General features: G+C 40.5%; 1 protein-coding gene across 2 annotated transcripts in view; it reads right to left on the bottom strand.

Moving 5' to 3' along the window:
- Positions 1 to 19,771, bottom strand: part of TMEM135 (transmembrane protein 135) — a 346,955-nt gene that overhangs the window by 100,266 nt on the left and 226,918 nt on the right. For both annotated transcript variants that reach the window (XM_090030607.1, XM_090030608.1), the window contains one exon: positions 9,651 to 9,697. In XM_090030607.1, coding sequence (XP_089886733.1) covers positions 9,651 to 9,697 — 47 coding nt within the window. The remainder of the gene's footprint in view (positions 1 to 9,650; positions 9,698 to 19,771) is intronic.

Raw genomic sequence — 19,771 nt, forward strand, 5'->3', positions numbered from 1 at the left:
TATCAGACTTAACCGATTTGGGTCAAACCAATTTCTGCAATGCCTTGCCCAGTCCCCTTGCTGGTTTAAGTTAAACCAGACTCCCCCAGCATCCCGGCATGTTCTCTGGGCTGGGCAGGGCTCTCTGCTCCACAGCAGAGCTGGCCCCTTGCCTCTGCTCCCTGGCTGTAGCTCCGCCAGAGACTGCACATAGTGGCATCTGCCTGGCTTCTCCCTGCTCGACCCCTTCCCCTCATCACTCCCTGCTAAGCAGGGATCCCCGTCCCTTCTGCCTTACACAGACACCTCAGCACTAGCTAGCAGACCACATGCTGGCTACGGTTGGTGCTGCAGCAGACAGGACAAAGGCAGAACGGGTAGCTGATAATGTCCCTCTGTTGTTTTTTTAATGGGGTGATAAACACTGTGTTATCAATTCATCAATTCCCTGCTAAGCTGGTCAGGATGGGAGGGGAACCCTCCCTAATCAGAGCATCCTTCTGGGCCCTGGTTATGCACCCCTCAGCTCAGCACTGTGGCAGGGAAGGAAAGGTTGCTCTAGCACTCCCTGGCTTCCAGCCTGATCCACTGCAGGCATGTGCTAGCATTTTAGTCTAGAGGCGATGTCTGTATGGTTACAAACTGACTTAGCCCATCCAGGTTACACTAACCTGCAAAGAGTGAATTAATTCAGACTCAGCCTTTTTGAATATATGTCCCTCGCCTGAGAGTCTATAGCAGTGGTCACCAACCAGTGGATCTCGATCCACTGGTTGTAACAGCCAGAACCTGAGTGATTAATAAGCAATAAATGTGCTTCTGGGAGGCATTTGGTATTTTGCACATTACAGGGGTGGGCAGATGAGAATAGGATGGGATTCAACACTGACGAGTGCAAGGTTGGGGAGGAAGAACCAGCACCATACCTACAGGCTGGGGAACTCCCTTGTCATCAATGCAGAGGCAAAAAAGGATCCTGGAGTCATCACTGATGCCAAGATGAACATGGGCAGGCAGAGTGGGGATGCAGTCAAGAAGGCCAACTGTACCTTGTCATGTATCCACAGATGCATCTCAAGCAGGTCCAGGGAGGTGATCCTCCCCCTCTATGCAACACTGCTAAGGCCGCAGCTGGAGTACTGCTTCCAGTTCTGGGCGCTGCGCTTCAGGAAGGATGTGGACAACATGGAGAGGGTCCAGAGGAGGGCCACTCGCATGATCGGGAGGCAGCAGGGCAGGCCCTACACAGACAGGCTACAGGACCTGAACCTGTTCAGCCTCCACAAGAGAAGGCTGAGGGGGGATCTAGTGGCCTGTAACAAACTAGTCAGAGGGGACCAGCAGGCATTGGAGGAGTCCCTGTTCCCCCGAGCACTACTAGGAGTGACTAGAAATAACGGTCACAAGCTGGCAGAGGGTAAATTCAGATTAGATATCAGGAATCTGAAACGAACTTCCAAGCGAAGTGGTGCAGGCTCCTACCCTGGCAGTCTTTAAGACAAGGCTTGACAATCACCTTGCTGGGGTCGTTTGACCCCAGTACTCTTTCCTGCCATGGCAGGGGTCGGATTTGATGATCTGCTCAGGTCCTTACCGACCCTACTAACTATGAAACTGACTGGACCCCATACGTAAAGCTGTAGCTGTAAGGTTAGGTGACCCAACGGTTTCTTGCTCAGGGTTCAGTCTTGATGATAAAACTGGATCTAACTGCCTGGCACACCCAACGCATTCCAAGAAAACATATCCGAAGAAAGCATATTCAAATGAAGCCTAAAAGGGGTTGGAACTTAGGTGGAGCAATGTCAATTTCAAACCTAAAGGTGCTGAATCATAATTTGCTTATTGGATAAACCCTAGTCTGGGTAGTAACCTTTTATGATAATTTTAACACCTTTCAATCCCATAGGGTAACAGCTATAGGGCAACATTATGAGTGGCTCTGAGGCCATCAGATTAACATAAGACTAGGTATAAAAAGCACATGCATCAGGTAACCAGCAGGAAGGAGGGAACAGAACGGTCATTCTGTTCCATGCCTGGACCCCGGTGTGAGTGAGGATTGGATCCTGATCAAGGGACCTTCCCCAGTAATCCCTCTGACAGCATTGATCAAGGAACACCTGGCTTCGCTGGACTCACTTGATGTGTACCTGGCATTGAGGGACTATTGATAAGTTGCCAACCCATGTCTATCTGTTGTTTTGAACAGCCCAGTGGCTAATACCCTCGCAGTGCTCAGTTGGCCTGTGACAGAATTGATTTATCTGTTATTATCTGTTGTTATTATTTACTATTAGCTCTTTAATACTGCATTATCTGCTTATCGCATTTATCTTTTTGTTAACTGTTGTGTGTGTGTAAGCTATAATAAATTAGCCTTTATTTCGCTCCCAACTTTGCCTCCTTGATCTGAAACTGAATCAAACACCCAGTTGGCCTGTGATAAAATAGATACACTCACAGTGCCCAGCTGGCCTGTGACAATCGGTAGATTTCAGAGCCTTTTGTTGTAGATCTCAGAGTCTCTTCGAGTCAATCTGAGGCTGGGGTGTGGGGCTGAGTGGCCATGTGCATGCACGCACGTGCCCCAGCCCAACAGGTCAGTCTGTTGGGGAGGGAAGGGGCAGGAGCTAGGTCAAGGCTACTGCAGTAAGGGACAGTGCTGCAGAGGAAAGAGCTGTCGTAAGTTGAGTGGGGCCCAAGTCAGATGGGACTTACCTGCCAGAGAGGCATGCCCCCAAATAATTTTTTCTCCTTCTGCCTTGATCTGCCCCCTCCCCACTGACTAACCTGCTGGGCAGGGGGGAAATGGGTGGCAGCAGTGTACAGTGGATCTTGGGTTGCTTTTAAATGCCAACGGTGATCTCCTACTTAAAAAGGTTGGAGATCACTGATCTATAATGTTCGGCTTAGCTGTGAAGTAGCAATTTATTGAAAGCATCTTGCCATTCCACTGCTAACCTTTGTATCCTCTCCTAGGTTACTGCCTACCCTGTACCATATATAACTTTATTTGGCATGTGAAAAAGGAATTGAACATACTGTTCAGGGAAACTAAAAAAATTAACAGCATACAGAATGTTTAGAGCACTGTTTCATATTGCACTCAATCAAGGACAACAAAAAATGTATATAATATGATTTAATCTCTGCAAAACTCCATACTACACACTCATGGACATTTCCTCCAATTATTAATTGAAAGCAACTGAAACGGAGGTAGCTTTTGCACTTATCTTGGTGGTAATGTTCAAAGATACAGAAATTTCAACAACAGACTTAATTTACCAACCAGTAGGATTTCAAGACTTCCTCTTCAGAAAACCATTGGGTATTTTCCTTTTATGAGATATACATGCAACCAGTTCACAGAACCATTTTCTAAATAATGTTCATATTTAATGATGGATTAGTTCATATTTAATGATAGAATAGTTGGTAGATCAAACCAGCTTGTCCTAAGGACTTACAGTTCTTTATTTACATTTTCTCTTCCATTTTTAGGGTAGAAAAGCTGCTCTTGTGCCAAAAATTAAAATTCAGGCATGTCTGGATGGCTATATGTGTAGCAATGAGATTTGTCACTTCTTAGATCCTTTAATATTATTTAAAAGTAAATGTAATATTTAGGATTACAACAATGGTAGTGCAGAGACCAATACTGAAGTCATTCTGCTAACTTTGCACAAGGGAAGACAAGTTCTATATGCAATAGGTCAAGCTGAATCATTCTACAGTGGTTTCCTGTTTACACATTTTTTAAAGCAAACTATCTTCCAAACATTTCCAATGAGAAGAATATGTAATTATTACTGACAGATTCCCTGACCAAAATATTTTACATGTATGAATAGAGCCAAGTTATAAAAAGAACAATATTTAAAAATGATCCCTATGAAACAGCCATCTCAGAAAAAGAAAAGTTCAGCCATAAAATGATGTGATTACTACACAAGGTGCCAAGTTAGAAAAGAGTTAGCCAAGTAACCTCTATACAGGTCCCATGCGTAGGTTTCAGACAATATAAATTGTTACTCTAAATTTTGGCCACCTTAATGGCTAACCGTTTTTTAGCTTATTCATTTTTCAGCAATGATTCTTTTTAAAAATAAGAGTTGTTTTTAAATTCCGTGCTCATAAAAGGTACTGGACTGATGCCCTGGACACTGAAGTATTTCTGCTTATCCATAGGGTATAGTAAGGAAGGAAGGAGCAATATGAATCATTGCTGCACACTGCTGCATTCTTTATTAGCTATAACCATTCCAGAGAAGCAGCCGGGGAATCAACAGGGGCAATTCAATGAAAACATCTGTTCAGCACATAATGGTGGTCAAAATAGCAAAATGAAACATTTGAGGAATACCATGAAAAATATTGTAATGCCATTATATGTTATGGTGCATGTGTGCATATGTAAGTGCATAGACAATAGTGTTCAAAATGGCAGCCTGTGTTTAGTTCAGGTCATCTACCTGAAAATGATCCAATAGAAACAGAAGCAGTGCAGAGGAGAGAAAATGAAAGAATTGGAGGCAAGTAAAAATGTTCATATGAGTAAACAATGAGGATGGTCTTGTTTACAGAAGAAATAATAAGAAGGAATATGAGAATGATATAAAATAACTGGTAAGGAGAAGGTAAATACAGTACCTAAAAAGAAATGCATGTTAGATTAAGAAGATTTACTTTCTCTGAGTAAAAAGGGCCACAGATTCATTACAAAGGGTCCTGAATTTATTTTCTACTTTGGAGGCATAATTAGACCCATCAGCCTGACTTAATATCTAGGTATAGGTGTTCAAGAAGCCCACGGAGGAAGCACTTTAACTTTCAAGCTTTACTCTAAGCACCCATGGTTAGGTCAGGAGGAAGCAGAACACACATTAGCCCTTGGGAGGAGGGGGCTCAGCAGGGAGAGGAACTCTTGAGCCTAGCAGGTCAGGGGGAGGGGCTCTTGCATGCCTCCCATTGTACCCTGCGGACTCCCTGGGCTGCCAAAGATTCCCAAGAGGAAGCGAATGGCCAAATCAAGTAACCAACCACTCTTTGTGTGTCACATTCCTGGAGTGGGGGGAGGGAGAGAGAGAGAGAGAGAATGTGTGCACACTCATGCATTCACACAACATCTGCATGTGTGTGTGTCTGATGCCCAGGTTTTACGTGCGTGTGTTTCTGATGCACAAGACGAGCTCTGGCCTAGGTCAGACCACTGCTCCTGGAGCAGTGGTGAATGGGGTTCCATAGAATGTCAGCAGAATGCAACGTACCATGAGTTGTGATGAGACTGGTCCAGATGTTCATTACAGAGCTCTAACCTACAGCACTAATGTCTAATCCTACATCTGCCACTTTAAAAATGGAACTGCCATTTCAAAATGAATCCACCACTTTTACAGCACTCTATGTGCTTTGACCGTCTGTTCGGTTACGGTTGTACGTTCTCTGCACGTAACCACACAATAAGTATAACTTCTATGCTTGGCCTCCAAGAACAACTCAGGATGGTTTTTAGTTACGTGTTGGAGAGTTAATAGAAATGCCCATATTTTTCATTTGAACCTGAGGTCATATCAGCTCAAAGTTCATGGCATAAGAACTGGTCCCCAGTGTACTAGATACATGAAATTCATTGTGCTGAGAAAGGAAACGTTCAGATAAACAGGGAAAACACATACCCAGGTATTCATATCCAGTACAGTAAGATTTCCTAGCAGTGAATATCAAGAGAGAGTGAGAATCATAATTAGGCTACAATTAAACACAGATACTGATTTCAGTCTCCTTCACTGAAAACTGGCAGAATTGAACAGTTCTCTTTTAATGGAAGCATCAGCCAAACTCAACATGAAAAAGTAACTGTGTACACAAACTGACCTCTATGATTACACAAACTGACCTCTATGATTATATAGCAAATCTTCCCCCAAAAGAAATGTGATTTTTAGCTATCCTATGAAACTGTTCATGTCCTCAAGAAGACAGTTTTGACATTAGGAACATACATACACTTTTGTCTTACGGGCTCTATAAAGCCACCTTAAACAAATGCAAAATGTAGGCTTGACACTTAGTAAAGAAGGGAGAGATGCTATAAAGTTGAATATTATTGTTGAGGGCTGTCCAATGGCTATCACCCACCAGAAGACAGGATACTCCATTGCTGTGAATTCTTCTAGAGGAGGTAGGAACTAAGAAAAACTGTAGTGAGAAGAAAATGGGTAGACACTTCCTTCAAGGGCTTCAGTAAATTTTCTGTCCATATAATAATTCATGGCTTCTGAACATAGCTACAAATGTAAGGTAGTAAGAAAGAAAGAGAAATTCTTGAGAACAACCCTGCTGTCTGGAAAAGAAAAAATCCTCCTATTGCCAGAAACTACACTGGAAAAGATTGTTGGCCCAAGATAAAGCATATGATCAATAAATAACAGGGATGATGGTCTCTTTTACAGACAATGATAACATCTTCCGTGTTGATAGGTGCCTGAATAAATTTGGGTATCTCTGTTTTGGACTAGATTCTTTTCTCAGAACCTCCTGGAAATATACCAAGTCTAGCACTATTCTGTTCCTGCCGGGTTTATTTATGAGCATGAATAGGATACAGTAAAAGCTTCACTCTGCATCAGGTGACAGGCAGCTTAAGGGCTGTTCCCATTCTTTGCTGCCTTAAAGGACAACAAAAATGGCATGAATCTCAGCCCCAGAACTTTGATTTGGCCAATGAAGCATCTCCCTTGAATGCTCTCCAAAACCTCTAAGGAAAAGACACACCAAGTATACGTATGCTGAAAATGACAGCTGAATATTTATATATAATTATATGCTTCATACTACAGAGGAAGAGAGAAACTCCCCAACAGTCCTTGCCAACCTAACCTAGGGGAGAATTCCTTCTTGATTCCAAATCTAGCAATTGGTTTCTGAACACATAGGCTACGGACAGACATTCAAAAAGCATGAGCCTAAATTGATTCAATCTTTGCAGGTTAGTCTAGCCTAGGTTGAACCGATTTGCAAGTGTAAGGACATTCCCTCAGGACTGAGGAAATACAGGCACATGCCTGCAGTAGCTCAGGCTAGAAGCCAGGAGAGGGAGGGGGGTGCTACAGCAGCCCTCTCTTCCTTTCCATAGTGCTGAGCCGAGGGAGGGCCTGGCCAGGCCCCCAGCAGGATGTTTTGATTAGTGAGGGGTTTCAACCCCGACCCTGCCTGCACAGTCTCAGACTTTTCCCTGCTCGCTGCTGAAGGGGTGGGAGTGTTGCAGGACCCAAGCCCCAAGCTAGTTTCCTGAGGAAAGAAGGGGGAGGAGGGGTGAGTTTCCAATGCATGTGTCTGTTGATGATATTGAATGTTTCAATCTCCCTCCCTTGCTTCTTCATTACTTCTGCAAACCTGACAGGCAAGGTAGCCAGCAGTCAGCTGATAATACAACGTTCAGCAGCCCATCAAGAAAACAAAAGCCTCTCCCATTGGTTCAAGCTCTTCTTAAACAGCTTTTTCCAAGGAAGGAAGGAATGGACATTACCAGCTGAGCTGGTGATTGGCTCCAAAAAGGCCTAAGCAGACACTGTTTGTCTGCCTTTCTCCTGTCCCAGTGAAATTGGAAACACCCCCACACACCTCTCAGCATTAGCTAGCAGACCACATGCCTAGGGTCCATGGGGCTAGGGTCTGTGTTGTGGGAGATGGGAGGCAGGAAGGAGGAGATCCCTGCTTGAGCAGTGAGCAGCAGGGGGAAGGGGAGGAGGGCAGGGGGAAGCAGTCTCTGCCAGAGCTCAGGCCAGGAAGCAGAGGAGCGGGGCCAACCCTGTTCTCTGGAGCAGACAGCCCAACCTAGCCCAGCCCAGCCCAGCCCAGCCTAGGACTGCAAAGCACCTGGGATGCTGGGAGAATCTGGTTCAACTTAAACCAGGAAGGGGTCTGGGATAGACATTGCATAAGTCAGTTTGACCCAAATCAGTTAAATCTGTTACTACATTCAACCATGTTAATCTTAAACCAGTTTCAGCCATTTTGAAACTGATTTATGTGCACTGAGCTTCTGTTCTGTTACAGGTTTAAACCAGTTTCTGATCACTTAAACTGGTTTATGTGTAATGTCTGTCCTTAGCCATAAACAAGACTCACAAGCCAGAAACCATTAGAAGCATGAGTATATCACAGGCCATGTTCAATGATTCAGAGGCAGGTAAAAGGCAAAAAGGTGGTTTGGTTAACTGTCCATAAAACTGTCAGTACAGATATCAAGGAAGAACACATTTAATGAGGCCCTTGGTGAAGCAAGAGCTGTTGGAGTATTTCCCAGAGAGAAAGGTCTTACAGTCTAGTTACTGAGGAAATCAGCATGGACTCCAAGGCTTAATTCTGCTTTATTTTAATTTTCCATTTCAACTGTGAATCGCTGCTTCACAATCACAGATATAAACAGGCAAACAATTAGCTCCCTATTAAAAAGGGAAACAACTAACATTCAGAGCCTTCACAACATTACCCAGCCCTTACGTTTTCTCAGCCACAGTCCCCTTGGCAGGTGTCTAGCATCAACATTAGAAGTAAAATCCCTCAGGCTAATCATAGGCTGGCCTGACAACTCAGGGCAGCAGCACAAAACAAAACAGAGAGAAGATTGCCAATTTAAGAGTCTTAATGGGCAGTGGATGAGGGAAGGAATGCATTTTAGAAGCTTTAAAAATAATAGTTTTCCCCCTGCACAATATTTTCTTGGCCCGTATTTGTAAGCGATTCCACGGCTATTGAATTATGAAAAAAAACAACCCAGAGCTCCTGGAGTTTTGCAATTATCAGGGGATTCTGTGGCCACAGAATTGCAGATGGCTACATGCCACAGAAATCTACCACAGAATATTTTAATTCCAAGGGTTGTAGTTAGAGGTTATTTTAGCAGACAACTACTCAACTAAATATATAATGGAATAATTTCAGGGAACAGTTATTTAAAACTTAAGTACTGAAGGGTTATACATTTTTATTATATATTTCTTACAGACTCAGAGAGACAGAAGTTTAAATGGGTTTCTAATCAAACAGAGAAACAGATACATAATGACAAAGAATGTTAAAACAAATTAAAAGTGGTTACCCTCTACTTATAAATATTATGTATATTTGCAGGTCAAAATACATTTCATAATGCTCATTTAAAAAAGGAAATTATTGCTAACTGCTTTTATTCTGATTTTTAAGACTGAAATAAGCAAGAGTCAACTGCAAATTTTAGGCATTATTCCACTATATTTGCTTATGAAAAATACTTCCCAATATACATAGGAAATTGTTCAAACAACTTGGATAGAAAGTAAATATTTCTACATTCCTGTAACTGCTGCCTTAATGTCATATTTATAGTTTCAATATGCTCTAAAAATATTATACATCACTATAAACACACACAAATTATAACCCTACCTCTTCCTCACCATTACACAGCACACTTCTATATTCTTTGGAGACTTCATGTTCAGATATAACACTGATTTTTGAACTACTAGCAATAATTTTGAACTTCATGACACTATACCATGAAGAAGGTCTACTTCATTAAAAAGCAGAAGGTGTTCTTATCTCAATCTCAAAATCAAACAAGTGGGCAATTGGCTGCTTCCCATAATTTTTTAATAGAAATGGAAATACTAATGACATACCTGAAAAAGAACATGAACAGAGCAGACGTGATGCAGAACAAAAGGACCTATAAGAAGCAGAAATAATTTTATTAAATAAAAGGCTATACTAACACTACAGGCAAACCTGTTTTAGATCAGAGGCACTCTCACAGATATCAAAATAGAAGTTTTATTGTCACATTTCATGCTCTAAAAGCCTCATTCAAGTCTACTAAAATTAACAGGGAGACATTCATTGATTTCAACAGGCTTTGGATCAGGCCACGTATGTCAATATAGACTGATGGATATATATATGCATTTTCATTCATTCATATATCTATAGATAAATCTATATATCTATCTAGATAGCTATAGATATATCTAGATAAATATATAGATAGTTATAGATATAGATACAGATATCTATATCTATATGAGAATGCATAGGGAGCAGAGTGTGGAATAAGGGGGAATTCCTTTTTTTTTTAAATCAATTTTCACATAAACTACTAGGTGATTAAATCATTATACATGTATTCAAGCAAAAGAATGGAAGGATACCAACTTTTGTGGAATAAAAGTAAATTTAGGTTCCTGGAGAATGGTTAATAGGTTATTCCATCTGAAAGACCATGAATATTATTTTCAAGGTCATCATCAGAACACGAATTTAGAACCCTTATCATAATTTAAATTTCACTGTATTGCATTTGGAATTATAATCATCCAGAGATAAAGAGGACAATATATACACAAATATTATTCAAATAAAGCTGGAAATACTTAGAGCTTCCTTTTGAAAGCTACTTTACAATAAACATGTTATCGATCTAAACCCCCAAATGCTTTACAAAGCTATTCTTCCACAAAAAGAAAAGAAAAACATGGACATTAACATGAAAGGGGGAGAAGAATAAGTACAGTGCATCTCTTGCTGGACTCTGCTGGTCCAACAAAGTGCAGAGCATGCCCTCTTCACAATCCCAGCCAGGGCTGCCTTATGCACTGCTGCCATCTGCTACCAAGACGACTAAGGAAGCCTGCAGAGTATGCTGAAACGTGTGCACAGTCCTCCTCTCCAACTGCATAATGTCAGTGCTGCACACTTTCCACACTCCAAGGCTTCACTATTAAAATGTCTGCACACATTTCTGGGTAAGTTTCTCTCCCAGGAGAACAAGCCTGGGAGAATACTCCCACATTATTTGAATGTGAGTACATAGCCTTAATCTATGCTAATTTACTAGGTAGACAAACCCTACAAGAAAGGAAATAATTGTGTTTGATATTGAATGCAATGGTGTTAAAAAGATATGGACAAATTGCAGGGATTTTTGAAAAGGGCAAGAACTATATTAAAAAAGGTGACGAAAAGACTGAGAAACCAAAAAAACCAAAATCTTAGCTAAGTGAAGGCTAAAGGAGGCCACAACAATATTAGTTTTATACATGAAGGGTGTAAACACAACAAGAAGAAAAACATTTTAAAGGGATGTATGAACATATAAATAGAATGTGATAAAAGGGAAAATTCAAGGTAGATTATCAAGGAAAATCCTTACATTTCCACTGCTTTTGACTTAGAACTAGCTTGTGACACAAACCTGTCTGCAGTGTGTCCCCAGAGGCCTGCTGCCTGTCCCACAGAACAGCCCAAGGTTTGCCCTAGCAAAACCCTTTATCCCCAACAAGACTCAGTACCACTGCCCTTACAACAGATCTCACAGATGCAGCAGGAGAATCTCTGCTGGCTCCAGGTGGCTTCCCTTTGGGTGAGAGAAATTTTAGGTTCCCCTTTCCATAGAATGGGCTAACTTGGAATATCACTTGCCCAGATATCACTCTTTACCATAGGAATGGGCAATTATTTTGGGCAGAGGGCCGCTTACTGAGTTTTGGCAAGGCATCGAGGGTCGCATGACAGGCAGCCCAGGGTAGATTAATATTAATTTTCTAAAAATTTTAGGGGTCCCGTGGGCCAGAAAGAATGGCCTCGTGGGCCTAGGATAAAAGAATCATACAAGATAAAGGGACCATAAGTTTGAAGACAGAACAAAAAGATTAGCAAAGTTCCTTATTCTCTTATCTGGCTACCACCTAGTCTCTTGAAAGTGATGCCAATGTTTTCAGAGATCAGTTTTCCTGCTGATTTGCCCAGTCCTGGCTGCTGGGCATCTGGACTCGTCCAAAGCCTGAGAAAATCCAACCACCAGGCCTGTCTCACAGACTCTAAAATAATCCTCAAGTCAGCTTCTCCCCTCCCCTGACCCATCATTGTTCATGGCAGAGATATGTGTTTTCTGGACAATCTTCCAATGCCCTAAATAGAGCGTGATCTAATTTAGCACGTTTATTTGACTGATATTTAGTAAACAAAACTTTTAAATTACCCCTATGTGAATTTTATGTCCCAACAGTCACAGGTATTTAAACTGAAATATTTGATTAGGAAAAAAAATTAAATATAGCACATTTAATGTGGTTTAAATATTACAGTCAAACAAATTCAAAGCTTGATGTGGAAAGAAGTAGGCTTTCTCAGATGATGTTTTTCCACCCCTTTGTTGTATTAGCTTTCTGTATATAGCTTGTACTCTTTCAAGACAGTTTCCACATGTTATTAAATGTTTCTTCACTCCTGTTGCATTGTTAAGCATACTCCTTCCCACAATATTTACATCTACCAACTTTCTCCCTTCCTTCAGTGGCCTGAACTTCACGATAATGATGCCACACACTAGTTTGGTTTTTTTCTGATTAGGCATTATTATGACTACTTTAAAACCAAAAGCACTAAAAAAACCCAACAGATCCTATGCAAACACTTCCAACTTCCCCAGCTCAAGAAAAGAAATGAGACATGACTCTATGTGTTTGCTGAACTGAAGGTGGAAAAAAATAATCAGTTTCAGGTTTGGTTTTGCATTCACTTGCAATCTGAGATGAAATAATAATTTTAACTTTGGTTTTGAATTGGCCTGCACAGCCAATTAGGTGAATTCGTAACTTGATTTTTGGTTTGGATTATTATGTGAGTGTATCTACCCTCCTGTTTACAAATCAATAAAACATATATATATGTTCTCACACATTTCCTAGGGATAATCACATGAAAAGCATGCATTACAACTTTGAAACTGCCACGCTTGCCTAATATTGTATTGGCATCCATTCATAGTTACTAATGAATTTTATGAAGCAATGAATTTTTAGAACTTTATTTTTTCCACAGAAAAATAAAGCACTGGAAAATTTTCCACCCCGCATCTCTGGCTCATGGATCTTATAATTCTCTAGAAATGCCTCTCCCTAAAAACCTGGCATTCTGCTGACTGACGGGTCATTTCTTTCAGATGCCTTTACTATCATGCAGTTACTTTCCCCATTATAAGCAGAAAATAACTTGGGTGCCCACCTGACCCCTTCTGTCTTTGACTGGGAGTGGCAATGGTCCTTGCCCTAGTATCATAAAAGCGAAAGATTTAGCAATTTCACCTACTTATTTTTCCTAAAGTATGTGTCTCAGTTCCCTTGACTAAACTGTGTCCAAAATCATAAAGATATATACAGGAAAAAGAATCCATATAATAATAAAAGTGACATAAACGGGTACAGCCTAACTTTGGCTTTCCAATGACACCACAAATACCATATCAGTGAAATAAACAGAAGAAAATCTGCATGGCACCCCACAAACCTCCAAAATAGGGTTTGTGACAGTCTGTAGACACTAGGCAATCTACTCTTGTGAACTACCCTCGATTTTATTGTTACTGTGCTTTAGCTCATAATTTGAACAATGCTTGTATTTCAGTCCAATATACCTTGTTTCTACAGTTAATGAAACTACTGCACATTTAATGCTTTGCTACTGGTGACTACCTGCTTTTTCCCCCTCAGCATGTTTTCACTGCTACTTTTTGGCACAGTCCCATATATAATTTCCAGCCACATGTGCTGTCACAGTTGCATCGCAGCATGTTGGCTAAAGTTAATTATTTTATTTTTGCAGCAGTGGTAATACTGGCGGCAGTCCAATCTGTTACAATGTTCGTTTGATCACAAAACAGCCAAGCAGAACACATGTCATTAGGTAAAGAGTGCTATTCAGGCATATAGGAAAGCTCTATTTTACAGATTTTACATTAACATTATTGGTGATTTTTACCTACATCATTTGCAAACGTGTTTTGGTACGTGTTGACCATTTCACAATGTGCACTGAAAATCTCTAGTGAAACTACCTTGAAATGTAAGTTTTAAGTCACTTCTGTGAATAGCTGCTCCTAGGTCACCCCCTACATCAGGGTCTGTTCTAATCTAATCCTTATTATTTTCTAGCTCCATTAAATAAACTTCTCTCCGTATGGCAATCTCCTTGATAAATGAATTAAGGGAGATGAATATACACAGGCCTCAGTGTAAGAGAGTTAGGACCCAAAGACAGACGCATTTAATTCACAAGAAATTTAACAGCTACAGGTCTTCTTGTAGCTAAGGTCATGTACACACATTCAAATGATCTGGGAGAACTCTCCCAGGTTTGTTTTCTGGTAGAAAAACTTACCCAGAGATGCCTGAACAGACATTTGAATGATGAGCCCCTGAAGAACAGAGTGCTTGCAGTGCTGATGCTGTGCAGCCACGGGAGCTCCTGTGCCGACATCTCAATGTGCTCTGCAGGCTCCCTTGATCTGCCCAGAGACAGATGGCAACAGTGCACAGGGCAGCCATCGACTGACCCAGACAGCTTGAGATCAGACTATATCTCCCTCCAGCACAATGTGGAGATTATGAAGGGGGTGTATCCCCACTCAGTGGAGCAGTAAAGTCTAGCGAGTCACACATTGTGTCCCTAGGAGGGTGTAGCTAAAGCAAAGTATCCTGGGATGCTGGAGAATTATACTGTGGCTTCTCTCACAAGAAAACATGTACATATATCAGTTCTCCTAAGAGAAACTCTCCTGGGAGTGTTTTAACTCTAGTTGTTCCCAGGTTATTCTTCTCCTGGAATGGCTATCTTTGCTGTGGGAGAAAAATCCTGAACAACTGTACACCCATGGTTTCTCCTGGCAGAGCAGCAACTCTCCCAGAAGAAACAGAAAGTCTATATATGGCTTGAGGTTGACTTGTTATGCACCCAAGCTATTATTTCTGTAGAATCTTAAGGCAACATAAAGTGTTATAATACAACCAACAAAACAGAATGTAAGAGCAGTACTAAGAACCAGAATTGTCAAGGAACGCTGCTTGTTCCAGAAGAAAATAAAAACCCATGCTCCTCACTAGGATAAGGTAAAGACAATTATTAAACAAACACTAAGCAAGGTCAAGACTCTTTTCCTCATTTCTTCAAGGAAGTTACGGGGTAATATTTTGAAATTCAAAAAGGGCAGAAGCTCTCCTTCATAAACTGTGCAATGACGGTGACCACGATTGACTATGATATAAATACCAAAGTGAACATGGCACTGTATATTGAGTATTACCTCCAACTTTAGAGCAACAGTTTTTATTTATGAGCTGAAAGTACTTATTTTGACAGTGAGATTCTGGTACTGTTGAAGTCAATGGCAAAACTCACAAAACTCCATCTACCCTTAATCTTAAAATATTTAAGATTTTTATTCCAGGCGCTCCATCAACTTCAAGATTCCCCTGGGTGGAAAGGACCTTTACATTAATATAGACAGATTACAACAAGAAATTAGAGAAATCTCTCATTTTTAGTTTGTTAACTTAGTATTTAATCAATCCGACAGATTCTCCAGATTTAGGTAATAAGTATTATTTCAGTGTAAGGGCTGCAGAATGAGGCACTTAGGTTTTTCCTGTTTATGTAGGTATCATCCATCACATCAGTGGAAAGGAAATTATTTTAAATATAAGAAACTGATTGTAAAAGTTGGCCAGAGGATCCAGAAAGACATTTGGCACTGCTTTTAATTCACTTTTAACTAACACAGTTCAAGATGACCGTGTCCCATAAAAGTGTTTCTTCCTCTATATATTTATTTAGGTATGTTTGATATATACATCTTACAAATCCATGTCATGTTCATTTTTATACATAAAGTGGGCTTATTTCCAAAGGTTTTTTCACTCAGAGGTGTAACAGTAAAATAGCTGTGGGCTACAAAATGAGTTCTTCCTGCACATGAATGCCTAAAGTATTCTCTAAACCATGAGGGCATCACACTGGTTTTAGGATATTTAAAAAAAACCCAACCCCACAAACACCCCTCCTCTGGTCCTGTTTCTTTGGGAAGGGACCTGGGAATAATACCCAAAGGCATGGCAGCCCTGAAGGAAAGGGAAGAAAAACTCTTCCAGCTTATAAAGCTAGTCTCTCAGATTATCTAGGGTTCAGCACACAAGCAAATTCATCTTCATGCATCTGCTGCTCTCATAAAAAAAAAAATATAGCATTTACAAGTGGAGTGATTTAGTGCTGAATGTGTTACAAAGCGTTTGTGTCTGAGCAAAGGAATGCTTACAGTTAGATGATAAAGTCTCACACCTTAGGTAACCCCAGGGAGACGCATTACAGAATGTATTTTTTATTTCCTATAACTGCCATAGATTTTATTAATCTTCTTGTTACTCTGTAGCTTGTGTGTTTACACAGACGTGGTTTTGCTTCCTGATAACGTTAATGTTTTTACACTTAAGTATGTCCTTGAAAGAGTACAGAAAAATAAACAATGAAGGTTATTCTGCTTTGTATTTAAGCCATTGATAAATGAAACAAGGAAAAGGCTAATACAGTGTTCAATCAAAACAAAAACACCCTCTGAGGATCTCAAATAAAAAAATAATGTAATCTAAGTGGAACTGTGAAAAATTTGACAGCATACAATTCAAGAAACAACATTCATATTATTCTGTATTTTAAAACTTCCTAAATAAATAAAAAAGGAAAAAACCTATGAACATGCATTGTTTCTGCTACATATGTAATAAAATAATCTCATATATAAAATAAGTTTTGCAGATCCCAAATGAATTTGCAGATCCAACAACTAGTTAAACAGTGTTTTCATTGGAAACAGAGAGCCCATGATAATTAGTCTAGCAGCCAGTCCCCCATGTAATATTCCCCCGAAGTTAAACCATACTGTAAACCAAGAAAAAATAAGCATTTTTCTACAACAAAGGACAGAAAAGTCTCATTAAATGTATAAAATTAGTCTTCTAAAAATGATTATGTATAATAACAGCAATTAAGTTAAGATTCTGCTCCTTTCAAATTGTAGGACAGACTCTTTGTAACGAGTCACTGACCTGTGCACAGCTACCCTATTCTAAACTTATTTCTAGAAACACAGACAGTGAAGATCTTTACACCCATGAACATTTTTTGGCAGACACTGCGGGAACTAGATCCTTGCAGAAACATCTGAAGCTCCCATTCATAATAAAAGCCAGGCTAACTTATTTCTGAAAATACCCTGAAAATTTGTGTGTTATAATGACTAAGCAGAGGCAAAGACTAACTCTAACGCAAAGTTACAGACACTGCTATTGTGCAGTCATCTGATCTCACTAGCATTAAAGATAAGGGGGAGGCAGTTATACAAGTCCAACATATATAACCTTTCAAAACTGCAAGCCTTATTTCCAGCTAATCTTTGCAGCCAGAAAAAAAAAAAATCAACAATCTCACCAGTCACGAGACAAAGTTACAATATGTACTCTCCAGCTAGCGTATTTGATATCTGCAATACACCAATGAAATATTTTACAGAGAAATTCAAATGCCAAGATGACTACTTTTGAAAAGAGAAAACATAGCAAAACCTTTACTATTGTATTTCTATATTTTGAATTCAAGATGGAAAAATATGCAGTGAGCTGGAAGTCTATTTCAGGTTTTTCCTTGCATGCTCCCACCATCCTTGATTTATGGTACAGGGTCAACAAACTGAGCTTGGCAACATATAGCCCTTCAAGTCTCCAGCTGTCAAAATGGATATATCATGTAGACAAGCTAAAGGTTTGTAAAAGAAGTAATATACCACGTGTCACCATTTTAAAAACCAACTTTTACACTCTCACTTTATTTATATATTCTTAAAGAGATATATAAGCGATGATGAAAGACTATTATTATTTGCATTGTATGCTGACAAACTTGATGTCTAAATGAAGCATTGTAACACACATGGTCATATGGAGATTTTATAAAAAGATGTGAAATCTATTAAATACAATCATCAATTTGCCTCAGGGCAAATTTCCAAAAGTACCTCAGTGCACTCATTCAGAGTGAGGCTTCTCAAAAGAGATCAAGCACCCATTGGGAGATTAAAGTGAAATAGCTAGATTCTTAGAGTTCAAAACTTGGACAGTATGCAGGAAATCTAGCTTAGAAATGGCTTGCAGTGTCCCTACTGATAGCTATTGCAGTGCAGAAGTTACTTCCTTGCAGCAACAACTGAGAACACAAAATCTGTGCCCCCTGTTGGGAGATGTTAGATGCTGATAATGGAAAAACAACAACAGTGACGTTGTAAATGTCTCTGCCAAATGCCGTGCAGTTTCCTCCCTGATATGTTATGCAAGTGGCCTTAGTTGATGGTGCCTTCATTGCAATCAATACACTACATCAGCTCTAAGATATAGTAGGAGAGAGCTGCAAAATACTTACCAGCATACATCCTAAAATCCATTTGCCAAGGAAAAACGCAGAATTTGCATTTTTTACAGAGAATCTTTAGTTTTTACATTTTGTGAAAAAATAAAAACATATATAAGCTACGAGCTCAATTTTACTGAAAGTACCAGTGTCCTTTACTCAGTGAGCACATCTACTACTCTCGTAGTTGATTTTTGAATGCGCTTTAAATGTACATAGTTAAGCACACTCCAGTAAACTGCTTCCAGCATATACAGGTTACTCAGCAACATAAATGGGGTTTGTATTTTAATGCATCTCAAATTTCATTTTGGCCTCCAAATGCGAGTAAAGTTACGAAACCTTTAAAAATCACACCTAAAGACTGTCACTGTGGCAAGGACAAACTTCAGGTTCATGGTAACGTGCTGTTCTGAACTGTACGCTGCAAGACTGTAGATTACAACTGAAGACAGACAATTGTACAACACATGGAAAGCACTTAAACCGAATGAAAAGCAAATAAAACAAGAGACTGAATCAACAGGATCATCGACAACAGTAAAGAAACAATGCACTGCAACTGAATCAATCCTGCATTGTACAACTGCCAGAGAACAGCATGAAACTGTCGCTTCAGATTTTGTTCAAACGTGTGTAAAAGCAGACATTCCTCTGCATAAAATGGATTAACCTGTTGTCAAGAGATTTTTTTTAAGCAAGCACATTAAGGGAGGTGGTGCCATTCCCAAGTCAGATCAATTGTATTCCCATGACGGACCAACTCTTTTTGTAGAAGAAATAACACCGCTTTCTCAATTACCTGAAAGGACACTACAATGCTATAATCGTTGACAAAACAACCAACTTCTAAAATAGACCAGTTTTCAACTTTTTATTTCAGGTGCTCAAGGTAATCATGCTGACATTACCCCTAATCATGCTGACATTACCACACTGTAGCTTGTAAAGATAGTGTGCCTTGGAAAAGTTAATCATGCCACTATTTCACAAGCCTTGATTTCTTGCATGGTGAAATACAGCATCCCACGTGATCAAATACAGTATAACCTCATAAATCCGGCAGTCAAAATTACAGAATTGTCAAAAACCCAGCACTGCAGGCAGGTGCTGTCACCTGTTCCCAGGGCTGCAGCAGGGAGCAAAGAGGAGGGAACTGTAAGTGGGTGCAGGGCGTGGGGGCATGACTCTTGCTGTTAGGTGCTCCCTGGGAGGGCTATGGGCTCAGGACCTGCAGTGGGCTCTACCTGGGAGCGCATGTCCCCAGATCTGTGCGCCGGAGGAGAGCAGGCTGGTGCCCACCCCAAGCACTGGGAAGACTCTGGTGCTGCTGCCAGCTGCACCCTGCAGTGGCACCCTGCTTTCAACCCGTGCGCTGATCTGGGAGCACGCCCTGCCCTCCCCCAGGAAGAGCCCCGTGCAGCCTCCCAGCCCTTCCAGGGTGCACACAGTAGCAAGAGTCGCACTCCCCCACCCTGCACCCACTTACAGTTCCCTCTGCTTTGTTTCTTCCTGCAGC

This window comes from Crocodylus siamensis, chromosome 1 (assembly GCF_052110815.1).
Source record: "Crocodylus siamensis isolate JL-2025a chromosome 1, ASM5211081v1, whole genome shotgun sequence".
NCBI lineage: Eukaryota > Metazoa > Chordata > Crocodylia > Crocodylidae > Crocodylus > Crocodylus siamensis.